Source organism: Choloepus didactylus, chromosome 10 (assembly GCF_015220235.1).
Source record: "Choloepus didactylus isolate mChoDid1 chromosome 10, mChoDid1.pri, whole genome shotgun sequence".
NCBI classification, from domain to species: Eukaryota; Metazoa; Chordata; class Mammalia; order Pilosa; family Megalonychidae; genus Choloepus; species Choloepus didactylus.
The window spans coordinates 76,146,995-76,165,642 of NC_051316.1; the positions used below are offsets into that span (position 1 = coordinate 76,146,995).

An 18,648-nucleotide genomic window follows, 5' to 3' on the forward strand; every position below is an offset into this window, starting at 1 on the left:
CCTAGACTAGGAGAGGAGGGAGAAGAGAAGGTGAACACAAGGAGCAGAAAAAGTCAAGTGTGCAGGGGCCCACTCAAGGCCTACCTGACATTCTCCACGCCTGCTGGTGGCTCCCAGCTTCCTCAAAATACCTTCAACTGCGCCTTACAGGCTTTGCCAAATGTCTGAGAATGAGGAGCCCGTTTTAAAAACATTGTTAGCAGCGAACGTCTTTTCCCTATTTTAGACATTTTCTCCAGGGTAATGCTATACCAATTAACGTTTTCTCTATACAAGGCTTTACCTTAGAGCTGAAGACAACTGATATTATTCAAAAGCAACCCTTAATACCTATTTCCAATCAAGAAAATCCTTGGTACCTCCCAAGGACGGGTGGAGAAAAAATGTGGAGCTGCTTGGTGGTCAGCTCCTCCCCGAGCCCACCTAGCAGTCCTCCCGCAAGCCCTTTCTCACCCGTGTACTCAACCTGGTTCTTCTGCACCCAGAGCGCCGCCAAGCAGCTGCATCTGCCTGCCTCATTCCGTTCCCACAGCATCTCCCGGTGCCTGAAGTGACAGTACAAACGCTGGCAGCAATCGCCGGCTTGTTGGCTGTTCAAAGGGCATGGAAAATTGCACAAGTAACCGGCAGAGGGTAGCATGGACCGCTGCTCAAAGGCCACCCCAAACTGACTCAGAAACTCTGGATACTTTTGGGAGAGATCAGGCAGCGGTGAGCACCTGTCCTTCCACTCTATTCCCTTAAGGTACAATCTTATATGTTCCATCGCTACTCAAAGGCGGAGCTTTCTGGCTTTCCCAGCCAATGGTAAGACAGAGGCTAGAGTCTCAGGAGGAAATGGACAGTGAGGGAAAATGGATGGTATAGGAAAGTGTATCTGTTCTCCAAGGGGAAGAAAGTGGAGACCTAAGCCACAGGTAGCGAAAACAGTTTCCCAAGAGATGAGAGAACACCTGAGTTAAAAAGCCTCATGCCTGCTGGGTGCAGGCCCTACCTTGCTCCTGAACAAAGTCCTTTGACTTTTGCTGTAAGTTTAACTAATAACCTCCATGGATCATGCAGAGAACCTCAGTTTTGAAGCGAATCTGAGCTTTGCCCCCCTGCAGCAGAATGACCTTAGGCAAAGTATCTGACTTAACTGAGTTTTCATTTCTTGAGCTGTAAAACGAACCCACCTTTCATGGAGTAGTAGAAATCAATGTGATACAATAAACCAAAGTGCCTAGCATAAAGTAGGCCCTCAAAAATATGGAGAGATTTTAGGAGAGCAATGAAGCCTGACCCGTGCCCACCACACACATATCCAGAAAAGTCTCTGAAATCTTTCCATTGGAAACTTACTGCTGAGAAGGGAATAATATCCTTATTCCTGTTATCCTCTGTAAATTGAAATATTCCTGGGATGGAGAGCCTCATAAGTCATTAATAATTTGAATTAGTCTTTAGATGCTTTGCTTTTCTTCCAATAGAGCCTAATGAGCCCAGATGCCTGAAGAAAGAGAGAAAAGGGGGCTCTTCAGCTCTAAAGACTCTGGGTCCGTGAATCCTCACTCGAGAAAATTTTGTGCTGGGATTCTTTCTTTCTCTTCTTCTGGGACACCATGTTATCTCAAATAATTACGGATACTTTAGAAATGGGGGAAAAAACACTTTTTTTTCTGTCTTACTCTGTCCTGTGAAAGGAGCCTGGCTGGCTTTTAAACAATCCAAGAATGCTAGGAGTTCTCTAATACTACTTAGTTTCCGCTCTTGCTATGACACAGCTGTTTTGGCAATAGAACGTGAACAGGTGTTCTTAATGCTTTGGTGGGGCGGGGGGCATAGGTAGCGGTGATCAGCCTGATACTCCTCAAAATGCCCACTGGTAAGGTAAATATCTAAATGTCCTCATTTTTAAATGACCAACTAGAGTGTACACTTTTCATAAGTCACTTTCCAGGATTATTTTTACTTGACGATGTTCCCATACTCTAAATTATTTCCTTGTACATTTTCAATTAAATAATCCTCATAATTGAGAGATTTTAGTATTTCATTCTTTTAAAGACACTAGAAAATTTAAATACATCTCAGCAGGGTTTCAAAATCATGACATCAATCTGAGTCACAAAAGTAGATACTTTTTATTTTTTTACCAAAAAAAGAATGTTTATTAATCAGTTTGGATGTCTTCACTCAGTACCTCACTGTGAGGTAAGTCTGACTCATCATTTACACATGTATCTTCTGAGGCTGTCGAAATCATATCTGCCATATTTCTAGATTTAGACTTTCTTATGCCTGGTCTTCTAAATTCGGAGGGAGCGTTGCCCCAAAATGTGCTGCTCTCAGCACTCTTTGAGAAAGATGTGTCTGATACACCTTCTGTGGGGTGAAAATAAGACAGGGCAGCCAGCTCTGGGTTGACTGGGTATGGAGTCTCACATACATTTTTAGAACTGAAAAAGAAAACATATATCAGGAATTATTTTTAACTGTGTGCATTTGTATCTCAACCAAACTTAATTTCTGCAAAAATTAAACCAAAATATGAATTCTGTCCAGTGTATTAGAATTATTTAGTAACTCACTTAGTGATGATACTTAGTAATGATATATAGTTTCTTCTTTAATTGTAATTTTATTATATTTAATACTTGTGAGGATACAGTATGTTTCAACCTCAACACTAGAATTTAGAGACCTGTTTACTAAAACACTGAAAGATGCCTTAATAAAAGACATAAACCATGAAAGTGAATTAAGGGGAATAAATACCTGGGGTCACAGTTTTAATGGACTAGAGAAACACACCATTCATTAAAAAACAGCACAGTAAAAAGAATTGACTTAATAATAGCTGGGAATATTAAGTACATCCGTTAGGACTTTTGAAAGTAAACTGTTACACTGTGTAAAAATTTTAAAATAGGCAGTCCCATCGAGCAGGCTAGAGTTGCATTTAATATTTTTTTATAAGAAAGAACAAATGAATAGGTGTCTAGGTGCAAATGTGACAGAGAGATTTGCTGTTTTTTGAAGGCCTCAAGCCTTGTTTGAATGAAAAGCATTAGACAATAAGCTGATACAATATTTAGAAGAGAATCCATAGTATTTTTACTCCAAGCTATCAAAAGAGGAAGCATATCTAGATTCTCTATATCCTTTCTAATTGAAATTGATTAGGGGTTTTCTCTTTATAGATGACTATTTAAAATATCGGAAGGAAGTTCAACTAGAGTATTCCCTGAGTGACAGCCCCATGGTCCTTTCTAAATAGGGGAAACGGAGCCAGACTTATATAATTTGTGTGTCACATGTTCCTAACAATCTACCAAAGAGAGGAGGGGAGAACATGACATTACAAATGCCATGCAAACCCCAGGGGTCTGCAGACTTACCTCAGCTTGTTCAGTTTGTACAACGTGACACCACAGATTGTCAGGAGGATGAGGAAAAGGAAGAGGGTCATGAACGAGATGCCCAGCATTAATTTTAACTTGACTTCCTGTAGCTCTGATTGTTCGTCTTTGTCCCCAGAGGTCACATCAGAGCCTGAGAGAACAGAAAGAAAATGCAATGAAAAGGTAATGGTGTTTTTCTCAAGAAATAAGGACTGCAAAGCAACTGAGGAGACGCTGTCCACTATCCACAGTACTCACTGCCCACCCCCAGCCCCCACTCAGTCAGTGCAAAAGGGAACGCTACTTCCCAGAGCCTATTGTTCTGTTTAATCTCACAACAATCTTGGAGAAGTTGTCCCTAGCTCCATTTTACAGAATAAATCTATGAATTTGCACATGGCACATAGCTAGTAAGTGGCAAAATCTGGTTTTAAATCCAGGTTTACATGATGTCAAATTGTGTACGTATAACACAATTTGTCTCTCTGACTCTACTAGAAACTGGTTCAAGACTTTGCAGAGATTACTATTAAAATGATTAAGTCACTCACAAGGGGCTAATCTTTCAGGAGAGAAAGGTGTATATATATTTTACTTAGGGGACATGCACTGATTTTTCTTTTAAACTAAAGGATGTTTTCTCCATGATGCTTAAAAAGCTGAAACTATCATTTTATTGCTGGGAAGATCAAACCTAGTGTACTTGACATTAAAAAAATAAATGCAAACTAAATTGATCTTTCTAGAATAAGCTATATAATAAAAATCACTTCTGGATCCAGATTTGTCGAGAGTGTTTTTACTATTATTATATTAATTCATTAATATTATTAATGAAATATATCTTTATTGCCAAATTTTACATTTTCCTGAATATGTATCTGACTTAAGAAACATTCATTTAATGATGACTTTAAATGACTGTGTTGATATTTCTCTCTCTCCTTTGATTCCTTCTGTCCAAATGATCCAAAGGTTTTCATTATTTTTTAGGTAATGATGTCTAGGTAATAAGCAATGACAAACTCCTGTGTCTATATTCTTTGATGTTTTAGAATTATAATTGTCAAAGTATAATCTTAACAGTAGTCAATAACTGTTTTCTGGCTTTGAGACTATGCTCCTGAATGGCTTTTGTACCTCCTAAAATTGTGTTTGTAGAGAGGAGTACTCATAGTACATTTTATTTATCAAGATGATGCTCAAAACTAAAGTAAAGTTTGGAATTCCTAACCAGTAGAAGTTACAGAAAAGCCAGTGCTGTAGCAAGGTTAGGTTTTTTTCTCTAAGCCTCAGTTTCCTCATCTGTAAAATGGAGACACTACTGACTTCATGGGGTTGTTGTGAGGACCAACTGACATAGTAATGTATGTAGAGCACCTGGCATATAGTATGTGCTCAGTAAATGATAGAGAATCAATCAGGCTTAATTTAATCAGTTAAATATTAAATAACAGAAATGAAGCATTTTTAAAATGATTGAGCATTTGTCAATCCTGTATATAACTTTTCTAAGCACAGAAGACCCACTACATTTTCTTGCAGAACAGAAGGCAAGTGTCTGTGCTTTGTCAAATAATCTGGTGGGAGAAATGAGATGATAGGTCTTAGATAATATCCACCAATGCTATTTCTTTTTTCAGTGATTTATTTGTGGGACAGAGGTTGTGGGGAGGGGATTACCGTATTGGCTTGTCATGAATTTTTTCATTCAAATCAGTTCTTGTATTCATATAAATATACTTTATCCATTAATAAAAATGACTGTACTGTATTTATTATTACCTTTCCCACTCCTCCATTTTGTTTACCTGTTTCAGGAATAAAAGCTACAAAGCAGGAAGATGGGAATGGTCATCTGCAAAAAGATAACTGGAAAAGAATGTTTAAGAATCATTTCTCTCCTAAAACAGTCATCGTTCTCTCTGATATGATGTTAGCCATTACCCTGTTGGCATAGAGTCTACCTTACTAGGGAAGAGAGTGTCACCGTACAAACACCAAAATATGTGTGAGTATTATGTATCCATTAATTGAAGTATTTTTTTCTTACCTGGAATTGGGTGAAATAATTGATCTCTGTCAGATGCTTGTTCCTCCATTGTTGTTTCATTTAGAACTGTTAAAACAAATTGATGTTATGATAAAAAGTCACCTACTGAAATTATTGTGTGCATATGTATGTGTGCATATAATATATATGGTATATACATTACATTTATAATACATGAGTATATGTATGTGATATATACATTACATTTATACATGTGCACATAAATGTGATATGTACATTACAGCTTTTCATGCGTATTTGTATTTTTGATATATACCTTACTTTTATATATGTGTATTTATGATATATGATATATATATATATGATATATACATTGCATTTCTGTATGCATGTCCCTGTGCTTATGTGCATATGGCTCAAAACGCAAGGGACTCATTTGGGCAAGAGCCTCATTAAAACATTTCAATCATAAATAAATTAAATTGAATGACTACACTGCCACAAGTGTAGAGCTTTTGGCGGGGGGGATCAGACAATGTGTGACAGTTTATCAAATTTCTGTGTTTATTATGCACTTGCTATTATCGATGACAATGGCAGGAAAATATTGACTTATTGAGTCTTTACATTGGAAGCATTTAGACTGATCTTGGCTTTCTTGCATAGGGTTTTAGAAAACCAAAACATCTCCTCAGCTATCTAATTATATATATTTACCTTCAGATAACATTTTCCAAAATGCAGAATCATTTTGTCGCTTGGTTGTTTCTGTTAAAACAAAAACAAAATGAAACAAAAACAAAAACAAACAAACAAACAAGAAAACAGAATAACACAATAAGGTAATTTGGATTTAGTAAATATGTGACAGAACATTCATTTGTTTGTTAATTTAGCCACTAATAGTTATACCTTGGGCTCCTACCATGTGCCAGACATTTGCTTGGCAATAAATTTATCAAAATGAATAAGGTACAGGCCTTATGCTCAGGGAACCCACCCTTAATTTTGGGGGTCAGAAAAAAATCGTTGTTATATTGCAGGAAAAAGAAGTCTTTAATAGGAATGCAAGATTGGTACATATGGAGGGACCTAATCAACTTGTGATGATTAATTTTATATGTCAACTTGGCTAGGCTATAATACCCACTAATTTAACCAAACACTGATCTAGACGTTGATGTGGGTAACATCTAAAATCAGTTGACTTTAAGTAAAAGAGACTACCCCCAATAATGTGGGTAGGTGTCATCCAATCAATTGAAGGCCTTACAAGCAAAAAATGAGACTTCCCTGAGAAGAATAAATTCTGCAGCATAAATACCTATGTATTTCATTCTTTCGATTCTGTTATTTGGAGAATCTTGACTGAAATAGATTTGGGTACTGAGAGTGATTCTAGAGGAACAGAATCTTAAAGAGAAGTTTTCTGAATTGGTTCTGGAGTTTCTGGAATAAATTTTCTAATCTGATTTGATTTAAAGGCATTAATGGCTCTTTTACCAGTGGTGAAGAGGATACTGATAGCCCAATGTTATGTGGCAATGGAGATACATAAAATATCACCACTGGCTGCTCCTAATCAGTTATTTATAAAAGGGAAGATCTGGGTGACTATGCACTGGATTCCTCAGAACATGTTTGTCAAACTAAGGAGTATAATAAAATTGATTAGTGTTCCTAACTGAACTGGAGAAAGTGGAGAAAAGAAAGGATGAGCTCAGGGCTTCAAATTCCCAGCTCAAGTTGCAACTTGAACGATTTTGTGTCTTCCCTGAAAGAGACCCTTATGTCCTGTAACCACAGAGCTGAGATTTCTGAAAATCAAACCTAGAGTCTCATCCTGCCAGCACCTGAATTACAATGCAAATTGCATTCCCCACATTCCCCATTCCCACTGCTCTTAAAGTGAGGACATTGAATAGTTTTTTAGTTTGTCAAGCTGCTATGGCAACCACACAATGGGTTGACCTAAACAGTGGAAATTTATTGGCTAATTGTTTTGAGGCTAAAAGAGGTCCAAAAAAAAAAAAAAAAAAAAAAGAGAGAGATCAGCAAAGCTTGCTTTCTCCTCAAAGATTGTAGCATTGTGGTGCTGGTTGCTGACAAGCCTTGGGGTTCCTTGGCTTGAATCTCTGCTTCACATTCATATGGTGACATCCTTTCCTTTCTAGCTTTTGTGATTCTGTTTATTAGTCTCCAGTAATCCAGGTTTAGACCCACCTTCATTCAGGTTGGCCACTTTAACTAAAAATGACATCTTCAAGAGATCCTATTTACAGTGGGTTCACACCCGTAAGAATGCAGATTAAGATTAATAATATGCTGATGTTGGTGTACATAATTCAATATGCCACAGTCCATCCTCTGGACCCCAAAAAGACACATTCTCCCCACATACAAATTACATTCACCCCATCACAACATCCCAAAAGCTTTGGGCCGTTTCAGTAACAACTCTAAGTATAAACTTTCATCACAATCAGTTATGGGTGTGGTTGGCCCTGGGGCAGAATTCTCTGTCTGTAGACCTGTAAAACCTAGCAAACAAGTGATCTGCTTCCAAAGTATAGGGTGGGGCAGGTTTAAGGATAGCCATTTTCATTCCAAAAGGGAGAAATTGGAAAGGAAACAGGAGTCATGAGTTCTAAGCAAGTCCAAAACCCAGCGGAGCAAACTGAATTAAATCTCAAAGACTTAGACTCATCTGTGGATCCATGCGTCATCCTGTGGGCTTGCTTGAGTGGCCACCCCATGCTTTCCAAGCCCTGGGACAGCAGCAGAATTATCCCTGAAGGCCATAGCCTAGGCCTCACCTTTTCAAGCACTGGAATGGTGTCCACACTGAACCTGAAAACTGAGGTGTAGGCCCCACCCTCTCTAAGCATTGGGGTGACAGCGGAACTCTCCCTGAACACCTGGGTTTAGAACCCATCCTCTCCAAGTACTGGTGTGGAAGTCCTACCCCCTCCAAGTGCAAGGGCAGATGCACTCTTTCCACACACATAGGTGGTCCTCTCTCTTGGCCCAAGGAGATCTCTTTGATCCAGATCTCTGCCTCCATGGTTCTGCCCAAAAAGTCCTCCTTCCTTCAATTCATCCTTTTTCTGTCCTTTTCAGGCCAGGTTGGCAATACTTCTGTTCATACAGAATTCTCAAAAACATTGTCACTTTTGTATGCAGTTCAAAGGGGTCCATGCCATCAGACAAAAGGATTTTCCATATATCCTTCCTAGACAAATACATTACCAGTACTTCCTCTGATGTGACTGACTGGATCCATGTTCAGCCACATCCTCTTTAGCAAATGGTTGTTTAGCCACACCCTTGCCAGGAGTCCTGTTCTTTGGGAATTCACCTCTTAGGAGCTCAGGGACAGCTCTGATAGAGCCATTTCTGGTCCTTGTCTCAGAGCATGCTATCTGGGTAGGGTGAGAATTTTCTAAATCATCAATTGCTGGTTTCTTTGTGCTTAACTGTTCAATCCTCAGTTTATCTTTTTTCATTTCATAATTTATGTAAGCTGCAAGGAGAAACCAGCTGTAGCTTCTATACTTAGCCTGGAAATCTCAACTAAGCATCCAAGTTCACTTGCAAGTTCTGCCTTCCATGTGACATCAGAACATGGTTTGCCAAGTTCTCTGTTACTTTATAACCAGGATTGCATCTCTGCCAGTTTTCAATAACATATTCATCATTTCCTTCTAAAGCCTTACCTGAAGCATCTTTAATGTCCATATTCCTACCAAGAGTCTCTTCAAAGCAACGTAGGCTTTTTCTGTCAAGATCCTCACAGTGTTTACAACCTCTACCCATTGCCCAATTCCGAAGCCAATTCCACATTTTTAGGTTTTGGTAATAACAGCACCCCTCTTTCCAGTACCAAAAACATCTTAGTTTTCCAGACTTCTATGACAAATACCACATAATGGATTAGCCTAAAAAATGGGAGTTTATTGGCTCCTGGTTTTGATGCTAAAAGAAGTCCAAAATCAAGATATCGATAAGGCTTACTTTCTCCCCAAAGACTAGGGTTCAAGTCTGGCTGCTGATGATCCTTGGGGTTCCTTGGCTTGTTTCTCTGCCATCTATCACGTGACAATGTCCTTTCCTTTCTAGTTTCTCTGACTTCCCAGTTCTCTTTATAAGGCTTCTAGTAATCCAGAGCAAGGCCCTCATTCGATTGAGCCACACCTTAACCCTATTTACAATGGCTTCACACCCATAGGAATTCAGATTAAGAGCATGTCTGTGTTGGGGTTCATAATTCAATCTACCACAAATGGGAAGGAATAGGATCCAAAAAATTGGAATGGAGACATAATGAGCATATTCTGATGAAGCTGTAGACATTGAACTCCTAAAATTCTGCTGAGTCTTTTTTGCCAGTATAAACAGCCCTTTAATCCCTGTCTGAGAAGATTATCCGTGCTTTGCCTGGGGAATCTGTAATTGTCTGTTCTGAGATAGTTGCTTTGTAAGACATAGCTGATTCTCAGGACCTAGCCTTACTACCTGTCTTTGCTTGTAGATCTATTACTAGACTCAAGTTCCAGGATGTCCTGAAAGGTGAGGTACAAAGTGTGGTCCATTAGAGTGGTATATACTTTAAAAGAACTGCATGATTTTTCCAATTTATAAATACAGAAATTTTGGGAATATATATGGGAATGGATATTAAGGATGTTGAATAATGGAAGAAGGGCTATGAATTTGTATTAAGCTGAATTTATTGATATGGATCCACTAAGCAGAAATTCTAGATTGAAAGTTTTTGCTTGATGGTGTAGAAAAGGTTCTTTTTGGTTGCTTGGTAGGTTGAAACATGGACCAAAAGGTAGTCGACATGAAATAAGTTGAAATGCAAGAACTGTCTCGGTGTTCTGTAGAGGAAAGTATCCAAAGGCTGAGGAAGATTTGAATGTTAATGTGGATTTTTCATGTTGAGACCTGATTATCCACCAGAGGAGGGTCTTGAGGGCACAGCTTTCCCCAGGATTGTGAGAAATTTGTGAGGGGAGTCCAGCATCCTTGAAGAGCTCTGTGGTCACTTGTCTCTGTAGTTCTGGAATTACAGTAGGAACTGCTGTCACTGAACTGAGATCCTTAAATACAGTGAGGATAATTGGATTCTGGAGTGGTGGGGACTAAGTGGTGGCAGTTAATAACCAAAGACAAGGTTGACATGGTTACCGTAATGGAGAACAGAGTCAGAGCAGTAATTAGAGACCTATGGCACTGGCCAGAAGATCATGGTGTCCCTAGAAGGGAAATAGATGGACAGTCTACTAAATTCTTAATTGGTCTATATAAGCAGAAGAGTTCAAGAGAACTGAAAGTTAACTTTAATCACCCAAACAGAGTGTCACAGCCTCTCAATCAATTCCCAGACTTGAGCCAGTTTACAGACCCAGAATCCCTTGAATGAAGGGGAGTCTGGTTCCCCTTGAAGAAGGACCCTGCTACACTGTCAAATATGTATAATCTTTCTCCCAGCCTTCCCCAAGGGGTCCTAAGACCTTTTATCAGGGTAAGTGTGCATTAGGTAAAAGGAAATAATCAGACATTTTGGAAATTACTGGACACTGGCTCTTAATTGGCACTAATTCCAGGAGACCCAAAGGATCACTGTTTTCTACCAGTCAGAGAAAGGGCTTACGAAGGCAAAAGACCAATGGAATGTAGCTCAGGTACATCTCACCAGGGGCCCAGTAGGTCCGTCCCCAAACCCATCTGGTGGTTGTTTCCTCAGTTCCAGAATGCACAATTGGAATAGACATACTCAGTACCTAAAAGAATTCTCACATTGGTTCCTTGACCTGTGGAGTGAGTGGTATTATGGTGGGACAAGCCAAGTGGAAACCATTAGAACTGCCTATTCCTAGGAAAATAGTAAACCAAAAGCAATACTGCATTCCTGAACAGATTGCAGGGATTGATGCCACCATCAAAGACTTGAAGGATGCAGTGGTGGTGATTCGCACCACATCCCCCCATTCAACTTGTTTATTTGGCTTTTGCAGAAAACAGATGAATCTTGGAGAATGACGGTGGATTATTGTAAACTTAACCAAATAGTGACTCCAGTTGCAGCTGCTGTTCCAAATGGGGTTTCATTGCTTGAGCAAATCAACACATCCCATGGTATGTGGTATGCAGCAGTTGGTATGGCAAATGCTTTTTCTAGATACCTGTTTGTAAAGAACAACAGAAGCAGTTTGCTTTCAGCTGACAAAGCCAGAGATCTGCCTCTACTATCTTCTGTTTGGGATATATTAACTCTCCAGACTTTTGTCATAATTTAGTCCTCAGGGACCTTGATCACCTTTCCCTTCCACAAGACATCACACTCGCCCATTATGTTGATGATATTGTGCTGATTGGACCTAGTAGCAACTACTCTAGACTGATTGGCAAGACAATTTTCAGAGAGGGAATAAATATGAGTTCTATTTCATTAAAATTTCTAGATGTCCAGTGGTGTGGGGCATGCCAAGATGTCCCTTCTAAGTTGAAGGGTAAATTGTTGCATCTGGCCCTTCCTAAAACCAAAAAAAAGGACCCGATGCTTAGTGGTCCTCGTTGGATTTTGAAGGCAACATATACCTTACTTGGGTGTGTTACTCTAGCCCATTTATAAAGTGACCCAAAAGGATGCTGGTTTTGAGTGGGGTGCAGAATAAGAAGAGGTTCTGCAACAGGTCCAGGCTACTGTGTAAGCAAATCCAATGGTGCTTGACGTGTCAGTGGCAGATAGAGATGCTGCTCTTTAGATCCTTAGGATTTTGGAGCAAAGCTCTGCCATCCTCTGTGAGTAACTACTCTGCTTTTGAGAAACAGCTTTTGGCCTGCTGCTGGGCCTTAATAGAGACTGACGCTTCAGCATGGGTCACCAATTTAGCATGGAGCCTGAGATGCCCATCATGAACTGGGTGTTGTCTGGGCATGCACAGTAGCACTCCATAGTCAAATGGAAGTGATATGTATGATATTAGATTCAACCCTGAAGACACAAGTAAGTTATATGAGGAAGTGGTCCAACTTCCCTGCTATTAACACATTACCTTCTCTCTCCCATCCCATCCCTATGACCTCTTGGGAAGTTCTCTATCATCAGTTGACTGAGGAAGACAAAACCCAGGCTTGGTTTGCAGATGTTTCTGCATGGTACGCAGGCACCACCTGAAAGTGGACAGCTGCAGCACTGCAGCCCCTTTCTGGGATATCTCTGAAAGACACTAGTGAAGGGAAATACTCCCAATAAGCAGAACATTGAACAGTTTACCTGGTTGTTCATTTTGTTTGGAAGGAGAAATGACTGGAGTATGCGTGTACAACACTGATTTACGGGCTGTGGCCAATGGTTTGTCTAGATAGTCAGGGACTTGGAAGGAAAATGATTGGAAAATTGGTGGCAAGGAGGTCTGGGGAAGAGTTATATGGATAGACCTCTCTGAATGAGAAACATGAAAAATTTGTATCCCATGTGAGTGCTCACCAAAGGGTCAGAAGAGGATCTTAATAATCAGGTAGATAAGATGACCAGTTCTGTGGATCCCAGTCAGCTCTTTCCACAGCCACTCCTTTCACTGCCCAATGGGCTCATGAAGACATGAACAAAATGGCCATTGTGGTAGGGATGGAGGTTTTGCATGGGTTCAGCATCATGGTTTTCCACTCATCGAGGCCAACCTGGCTATAGCCACTGATGAGTACCCAATCTGCCAGCAACAGAGACCAGCATTGAATCCATATATGGCACCATTTCCTGTGTGATAACCAGCCACCTGGTGGCAGGTTGATTACATTGGACCACTTCCATCGTGGAAGGGACAGCGCTTTGCAGGGATGGATTTGCCTTCCCTGCATGCAATGCTTCTGCCAAGACTACCATCTGTGGACTTACAGGATGCCTTACCCACTGTCATGGTATTCCACACAGCATCAATTCTGACCAATGAACTCACTTTACAGCAAATGAAGTGTGACAGTGGGCCCATGCTCATGGAATTCACTGATCTTACCATGTTCCCCATCACCCTGAAGCAACCAGCGTGATAGAACAGTGGAATGGCTTTTTGAAGTCTCAGTTACAGCACCAGCAAGGTGGCATTACCTTGCAGGGTGGGGCAGTGTTCTCCAGGAGGCTGTGTATGCTCTAAATCAGAGTCCACTCTACGATGCTGTTTTTCCCATAGCCAAGATTCACAAGTCCGGGAACCAGGGGGAAGAAATGGGATTGACACCACTCATTGTTTCCCCTAGTGATCCGTTAGCACAGTTTTTTTGCTTCCTGTCCCTGTGACCTTATGCTCTCCTTGTCTAGAGGTTTTAGTTCCAAAGGGAGGAGTGCTTCCACCAGGAGACACAATAGTGATTCCAATGAACTGAAGTTAAAACTGTTACCAGCTATTTTGAGCTCCTCATGCCTCTGAATGAACAGGCAAAGAAGAGAGCTATTGTGCTGGCTAGGATGATTGAGCCTGCTTCTTTCTACACAGTGGAGGTAAGGAGGAGTATGTCTGGAATACAGGAGATCCCTTAGGGCATCTCTTACTAGTAGCATTCCCTGTGATTAATGTCAATGGAAGACCACAACAACCCAATTCAGCATTAATGGCCATACCCTTCATAAATGGTTTCAATCATTCCACTAGGCAAAGAACCATGACCATCTGATGTTTTCGCTGAGAGCAAAAGGAATATAGAATGGGTAGTAGAAAAAGGTAGTTACAAAAACCAATTATGGCCACATGACCAGTTGCAAAAACAAAGACTTTGTTATGACTGTTTCTGTCTTATTTTTTTTGTTTTGAATAAGTTTATGTGTGTGTCAAATATCTTTGGGTTCTTCCCTCTCATGCCCCCTTATCATATAACATAAGATACATTGACTTTACATCGTAGTAATTAAGTTACAGGATATCAGGGAGAGGAGTGAATGTCAACTGAGTATTTCGCATCCTCTTATGGGGAAAGGGTTGGTGTGTTTTTGGTTGTACAGGACAGTTGTATTATGCTAGATGAAAGTATGATTTTTTAATTGTCTTTATTTGTAAACTAAATATGGCTTAAGGATATTTGTATGGGCGCAAGTTGATAAGGGTTGGATCATGATGGTTAATTTTATGTGTCAACTTGACTAGGCTATAGTACACACTTATTTAATCAAATAACAATCTAGATGTTGCTGTGAAAGTAGATGTGATTAACATCTATAATCAGTTGATTTTAAGTAAAGGAGATAGCACTCAATAATGTGAGGAGGCATCATCTAATCAGCTTAAGCCTTAAAAACAAACTGATGTTTCCCAGGAAAGAAGAAATTTTGCCTCAAGACTGCATCATAAACTCCTGCCTGAGTTTCTAGCCTGCTGATCAGCTCTATGAATTTTAGAGTTGCCAGCCCCCGCAATCATGTGAACCAATTCCTTAAAATAAATAAAAAATAAAAATTATATATTGTTTCTTTGTAGAACCATGACTGATATACTCTTCAAAAGAGCACCTATATATGCTCCAATATAGGTTTAGAGGCCTAGGAATTATTAGCCAGGTAAACAGGGAGAGGTCATTTCAGCTGTGAGTAAACTCAGAGTCATGAGCAGGTTCAAGAAGCTATGGGAGCTCTAAGTAGTCTGCAGTGAAGACTATGGATGGGGAATATGACCAGTGGTAAAACTAGAGAGTTTTTCAGTGGTCAGATCATTTCAGACTCAAGGGCCTGGTTAAAAAGTTTGAACACAACCCAAACACTAATGGTTACTTACTAAACAAATTTAAGCAAGGTATACCAGAATGATGAAGTTTTTTCATTTTTAAACATAGAAATAAGGTTTTTTAATTTTTATTTTTAGTAGTGTTAGATGTAAGCCAATTCAGAGTGATTATATTAGAAACATACTTGGATTGCATGAACTGGAGAAAATTATGATGTCACATAATGACGGATAAGTATCTTTTGTCTTCCATTAGACCACTCATTTAAAACCTTAGAGTAGAGCCATCCTGTGTTGTTATGGTTTCACAAATATTTTATAAGGAGCAATATTCTCGGCAGGAAAGTAAAATGGCGATTTTGATTTTGCAACTTCCCCTTCCCAACACCCCCCCCCCCCCAATAACCTCAGAAAACACTAATAATTGACTCTTGGCAGAGATAATTTTATTCCTCAAGCAGGCAGAAATTTTACATTATCATAAAAAGTAAAGAGTAAGTATATTTTTCAAAAAGCTCACTTCCTATCCCTTGTTGGCAAATTTGGAAATTGACTCATTTCATCATTTAAAAGATTTTAGAGTGACTTTAAAAATGTAGCAGGACAAATTCTTTAAACACATTATTACTTTATGATATGTTCAGTGCAATGAAACTTAAATTTTATGTCATCTAATGATATGCTCCAGGAATGAATACAGTTTAGTAACTTTACATACTTTGTGAAAAATGTTCAAATGTTTCTTCAGTGGATTCTTTAGTGGGTTCAGCGATTTCTTCCGTGGGTTTTCCAGTGGGTGTTTCTGTGACTGATACAGAAGATCTGCCCATAGTTGTTTCATTGGGAGTTTTATCTAGGAAAAAGGATGATGGATTATCAACATATAAAACATATTGACCAAGCATCTGTGATTAGGCATATTTTAAGCCAAAAATAGAACAAAAGGAAAGAGGAGAAATGAAAGAGAAAGATATTGAAATTTTCCTGAGATAACTTAAAGGAGGAGAAAGGAGGCAATTAAGAATAAAGTTTTTGTGATAATGGGTTGTGCAAGGTGGAATTAATACGCCGATAACTTATGAAAGAGGGGAAAAGCAGGGAGCAATAGTGCCACGCACTTCCTTTGGAGTTAAGGAAGCCCTATTGGATAAGATACGGTGACTTCCGATGGCTTCCTGCACAGGACTTGCAGTGATACTATTATGACAACTTGGTTTCTGGTCAGTATAATGACATAAAAAAAGACAGGTAGCATGCATGTCCTTGTAAATGGAAAACAAACACGTATTATCTTCTCAAAACAGAATTTTGGTCTAAAGATTTTTGGCTATAAATCAAGGATTTCCAGGTCTTTCTCAGTCTATAATGTGCCCATCTAGAGGCTATCACTAAGAGGTATTTGGATAACAATGTGGGACTTTTTCCCCATATAGTTGGCCATTTCAATTAACTTTGCTTAATACAGGACTCATTAAAGTTCTATATGGTGTATAGGCCACCCCACCCTAGGAGGAATTCTATGAGGGAAAGAAGGAACTCAGATTGATCCTACAAACAGCACCATTACAGGCATCTTGGTGACAAGAAAGGATGAAAAAGAGAATCTGTTACTGGGCTTGACACTGATTCAGGAAGCACTTGAACGATTGGTCACTAATCCCTTAACTCTGATACGCAGCCCTTATACTCTACTTTGGAGAAGGTGTGTGGATCACCTTAGCTTTCCCCTGGTCTTAGAGTTTCAGGGACTATTCTTAAGCAATATTTAGGCATAATTATTCTGAAGCTCTCTAGCTCCTCAAGGGGCTTGCTTCTCTAAAATGTCTGCATCACACCAGCCTGTCATGTGAGAGCCACGTTTGAAGTGTCAAGGGTTTCTTAAACCAATCTAATTTTCTTTGGCAATCCTTTGGGAACATAAATTGTGGGACTAGAAATCAGGGTTTTGGAATCTCTTCCATGAGTCTGATGGTCCCCGATAGCCTCTCTCTTAAGGGAATTTGAGGCACCTGGTCTGCTTAAGTGCTGACTCTATCTCAACCCAAACAACTCATGACATTGCTTGCTGTATACAAGCAGGATTCCTGTGGGTGATTTATCTAACAAAAGAGGCACTTAAAGTGTCCTTGCCTCATAAAAATCCCAAGGTTTGAAATGGCTCAAAATATCCCATTATTACCAAGTAGCTTTATTAATAATTATGCATCAGTGAGTTTGGCTTTTTCCCCAATATTGAAATTGCCATAGCCAGAAACATTCTCTTTTCTCTGTCCACTTTTGTTCTCTTTCTTTTCCTTGTCTTTTGTTTTATCCCTAGGCATTTCATAGATATGAACTGTTGACACTACAAAGTAAAATTTGTTTTAATATATGTACTTTGGAGACTTTTAATAGCCTTAAAAGTTCATGCTGGTAATAGTTTTATCTATAAAATATAATGGTTGGTGGAAGGATTCAAAAAGGAAATAAGAATATTTGATACTGAAGGTAAAAAGCCAAAAGGAGTGGAAAAAAAAATAGATCTAAGAAAGATGTACAATTTTCTAGAGTCCTGAATTTCTTTAGTTATGATTTAACTTTTCTTTCCACACAAATGAAAAGTATACAGTTAAGAAATATAAGAACTTCCCCACCTTTTGACTTTTTATCAGTTCAATGGATATTGAACCTGAACTGTGTTAGTGTCAGAGAAAGTATGAGAAAGGAAAAACCTAGAGGATAACCCAGGAGCTCGGTCAGATCCAAAAGTCATAGAATCTACCTTACAGGTAAAATTTTAGTCTTGTTAGGGAACTAAGACTCCCTAGCTTTAGCACCACCAAGACTTCTTTCTTACCCTACACTTTCTAGTGCCGTCTTGAATACTGTTTTAAGGGCTTTTCACACTTGAAACAGTGCCTTTCAGTACTTACTGTTTCTTGGAACAAAATTCGCATCAGTTGTTGTTCTCACGGATATTTCAGGCCCACCACTCGTTGTACTTTGTGTCTTGACCATGTCTGAAAACATAAAATCAAAAGTCTTCGATAGCTAACTAAATCACTTCCATGTTCTTTTACATTTTTCAACATCTGAATCTTTTTTATAAAAACATATGCATTTTATTCCAGAAAAAAAAAAAGTAAAGTACTTGAGGCATTCTTCATTTACAAAATAAGGAAACGGGGCAAAGGCCAAGCAAATTAATGGGGAAAATGACTGAACTACTATTCTTGGGTCAAATGACTCCTTTTGAGAAGCAATTATTGAGGTAATTTGTGGAAAACATATATAGGTGTATAACTGGTGCATATATGGATTTGTAGATGTGCAATATTATCACTGTTTGAATTGAGATTCTCAAAAAACTAAGTAAGACATATTTGCCCTTGAACCCTCTATTAGTCTAAGGAACCCTTTCAGCTTTAAAACTACATAATTCAATAACAGTCGAGCCTTCCACATACATATGCACACAAAAAAAATCCTTCTCTTAAGAAGTGTCTGTGGTGTCAGTGGTAATTCAAAACTGATGGACACCTCACCCAACCAA

General features: G+C 39.2%; 1 protein-coding gene across 1 annotated transcript; it reads right to left on the reverse strand.

Annotated features, from left to right (window-relative positions):
- Positions 1-340: 340 nt before the first annotated feature.
- Positions 341-9,135, reverse strand: EQTN (equatorin). The gene is made up of 6 exons (XM_037850773.1): positions 9,114-9,135; positions 6,115-6,165; positions 5,437-5,502; positions 3,381-3,534; positions 2,183-2,438; positions 341-688 (listed from the first exon to the last, which is right to left on the reverse strand). The coding sequence occupies exons 1-6, from the start codon at positions 9,133-9,135 to the stop codon at positions 341-343; spliced, it is 897 nt and encodes a 298-aa protein (XP_037706701.1).
- Between the last annotated feature and the right edge of the window lie 9,513 nt (positions 9,136-18,648).

Coding starts and splice junctions, on each gene's coding strand:
- EQTN (XM_037850773.1), bottom strand. CDS start 9,135: ATGGACATTAAAGATGCTTCAG. Junction 5,503..6,114: donor TTGGAAAATGTTATCTGAAG/GTAAATATATAT, acceptor TTGTTTTAACAG/TTCTAAATGAAACAACAATG. Junction 689..2,182: donor CAGACTTACCTCACAGTGAG/GTACTGAGTGAA, acceptor CTCTCCCAAAAG/TATCCAGAGTTTCTGAGTCA.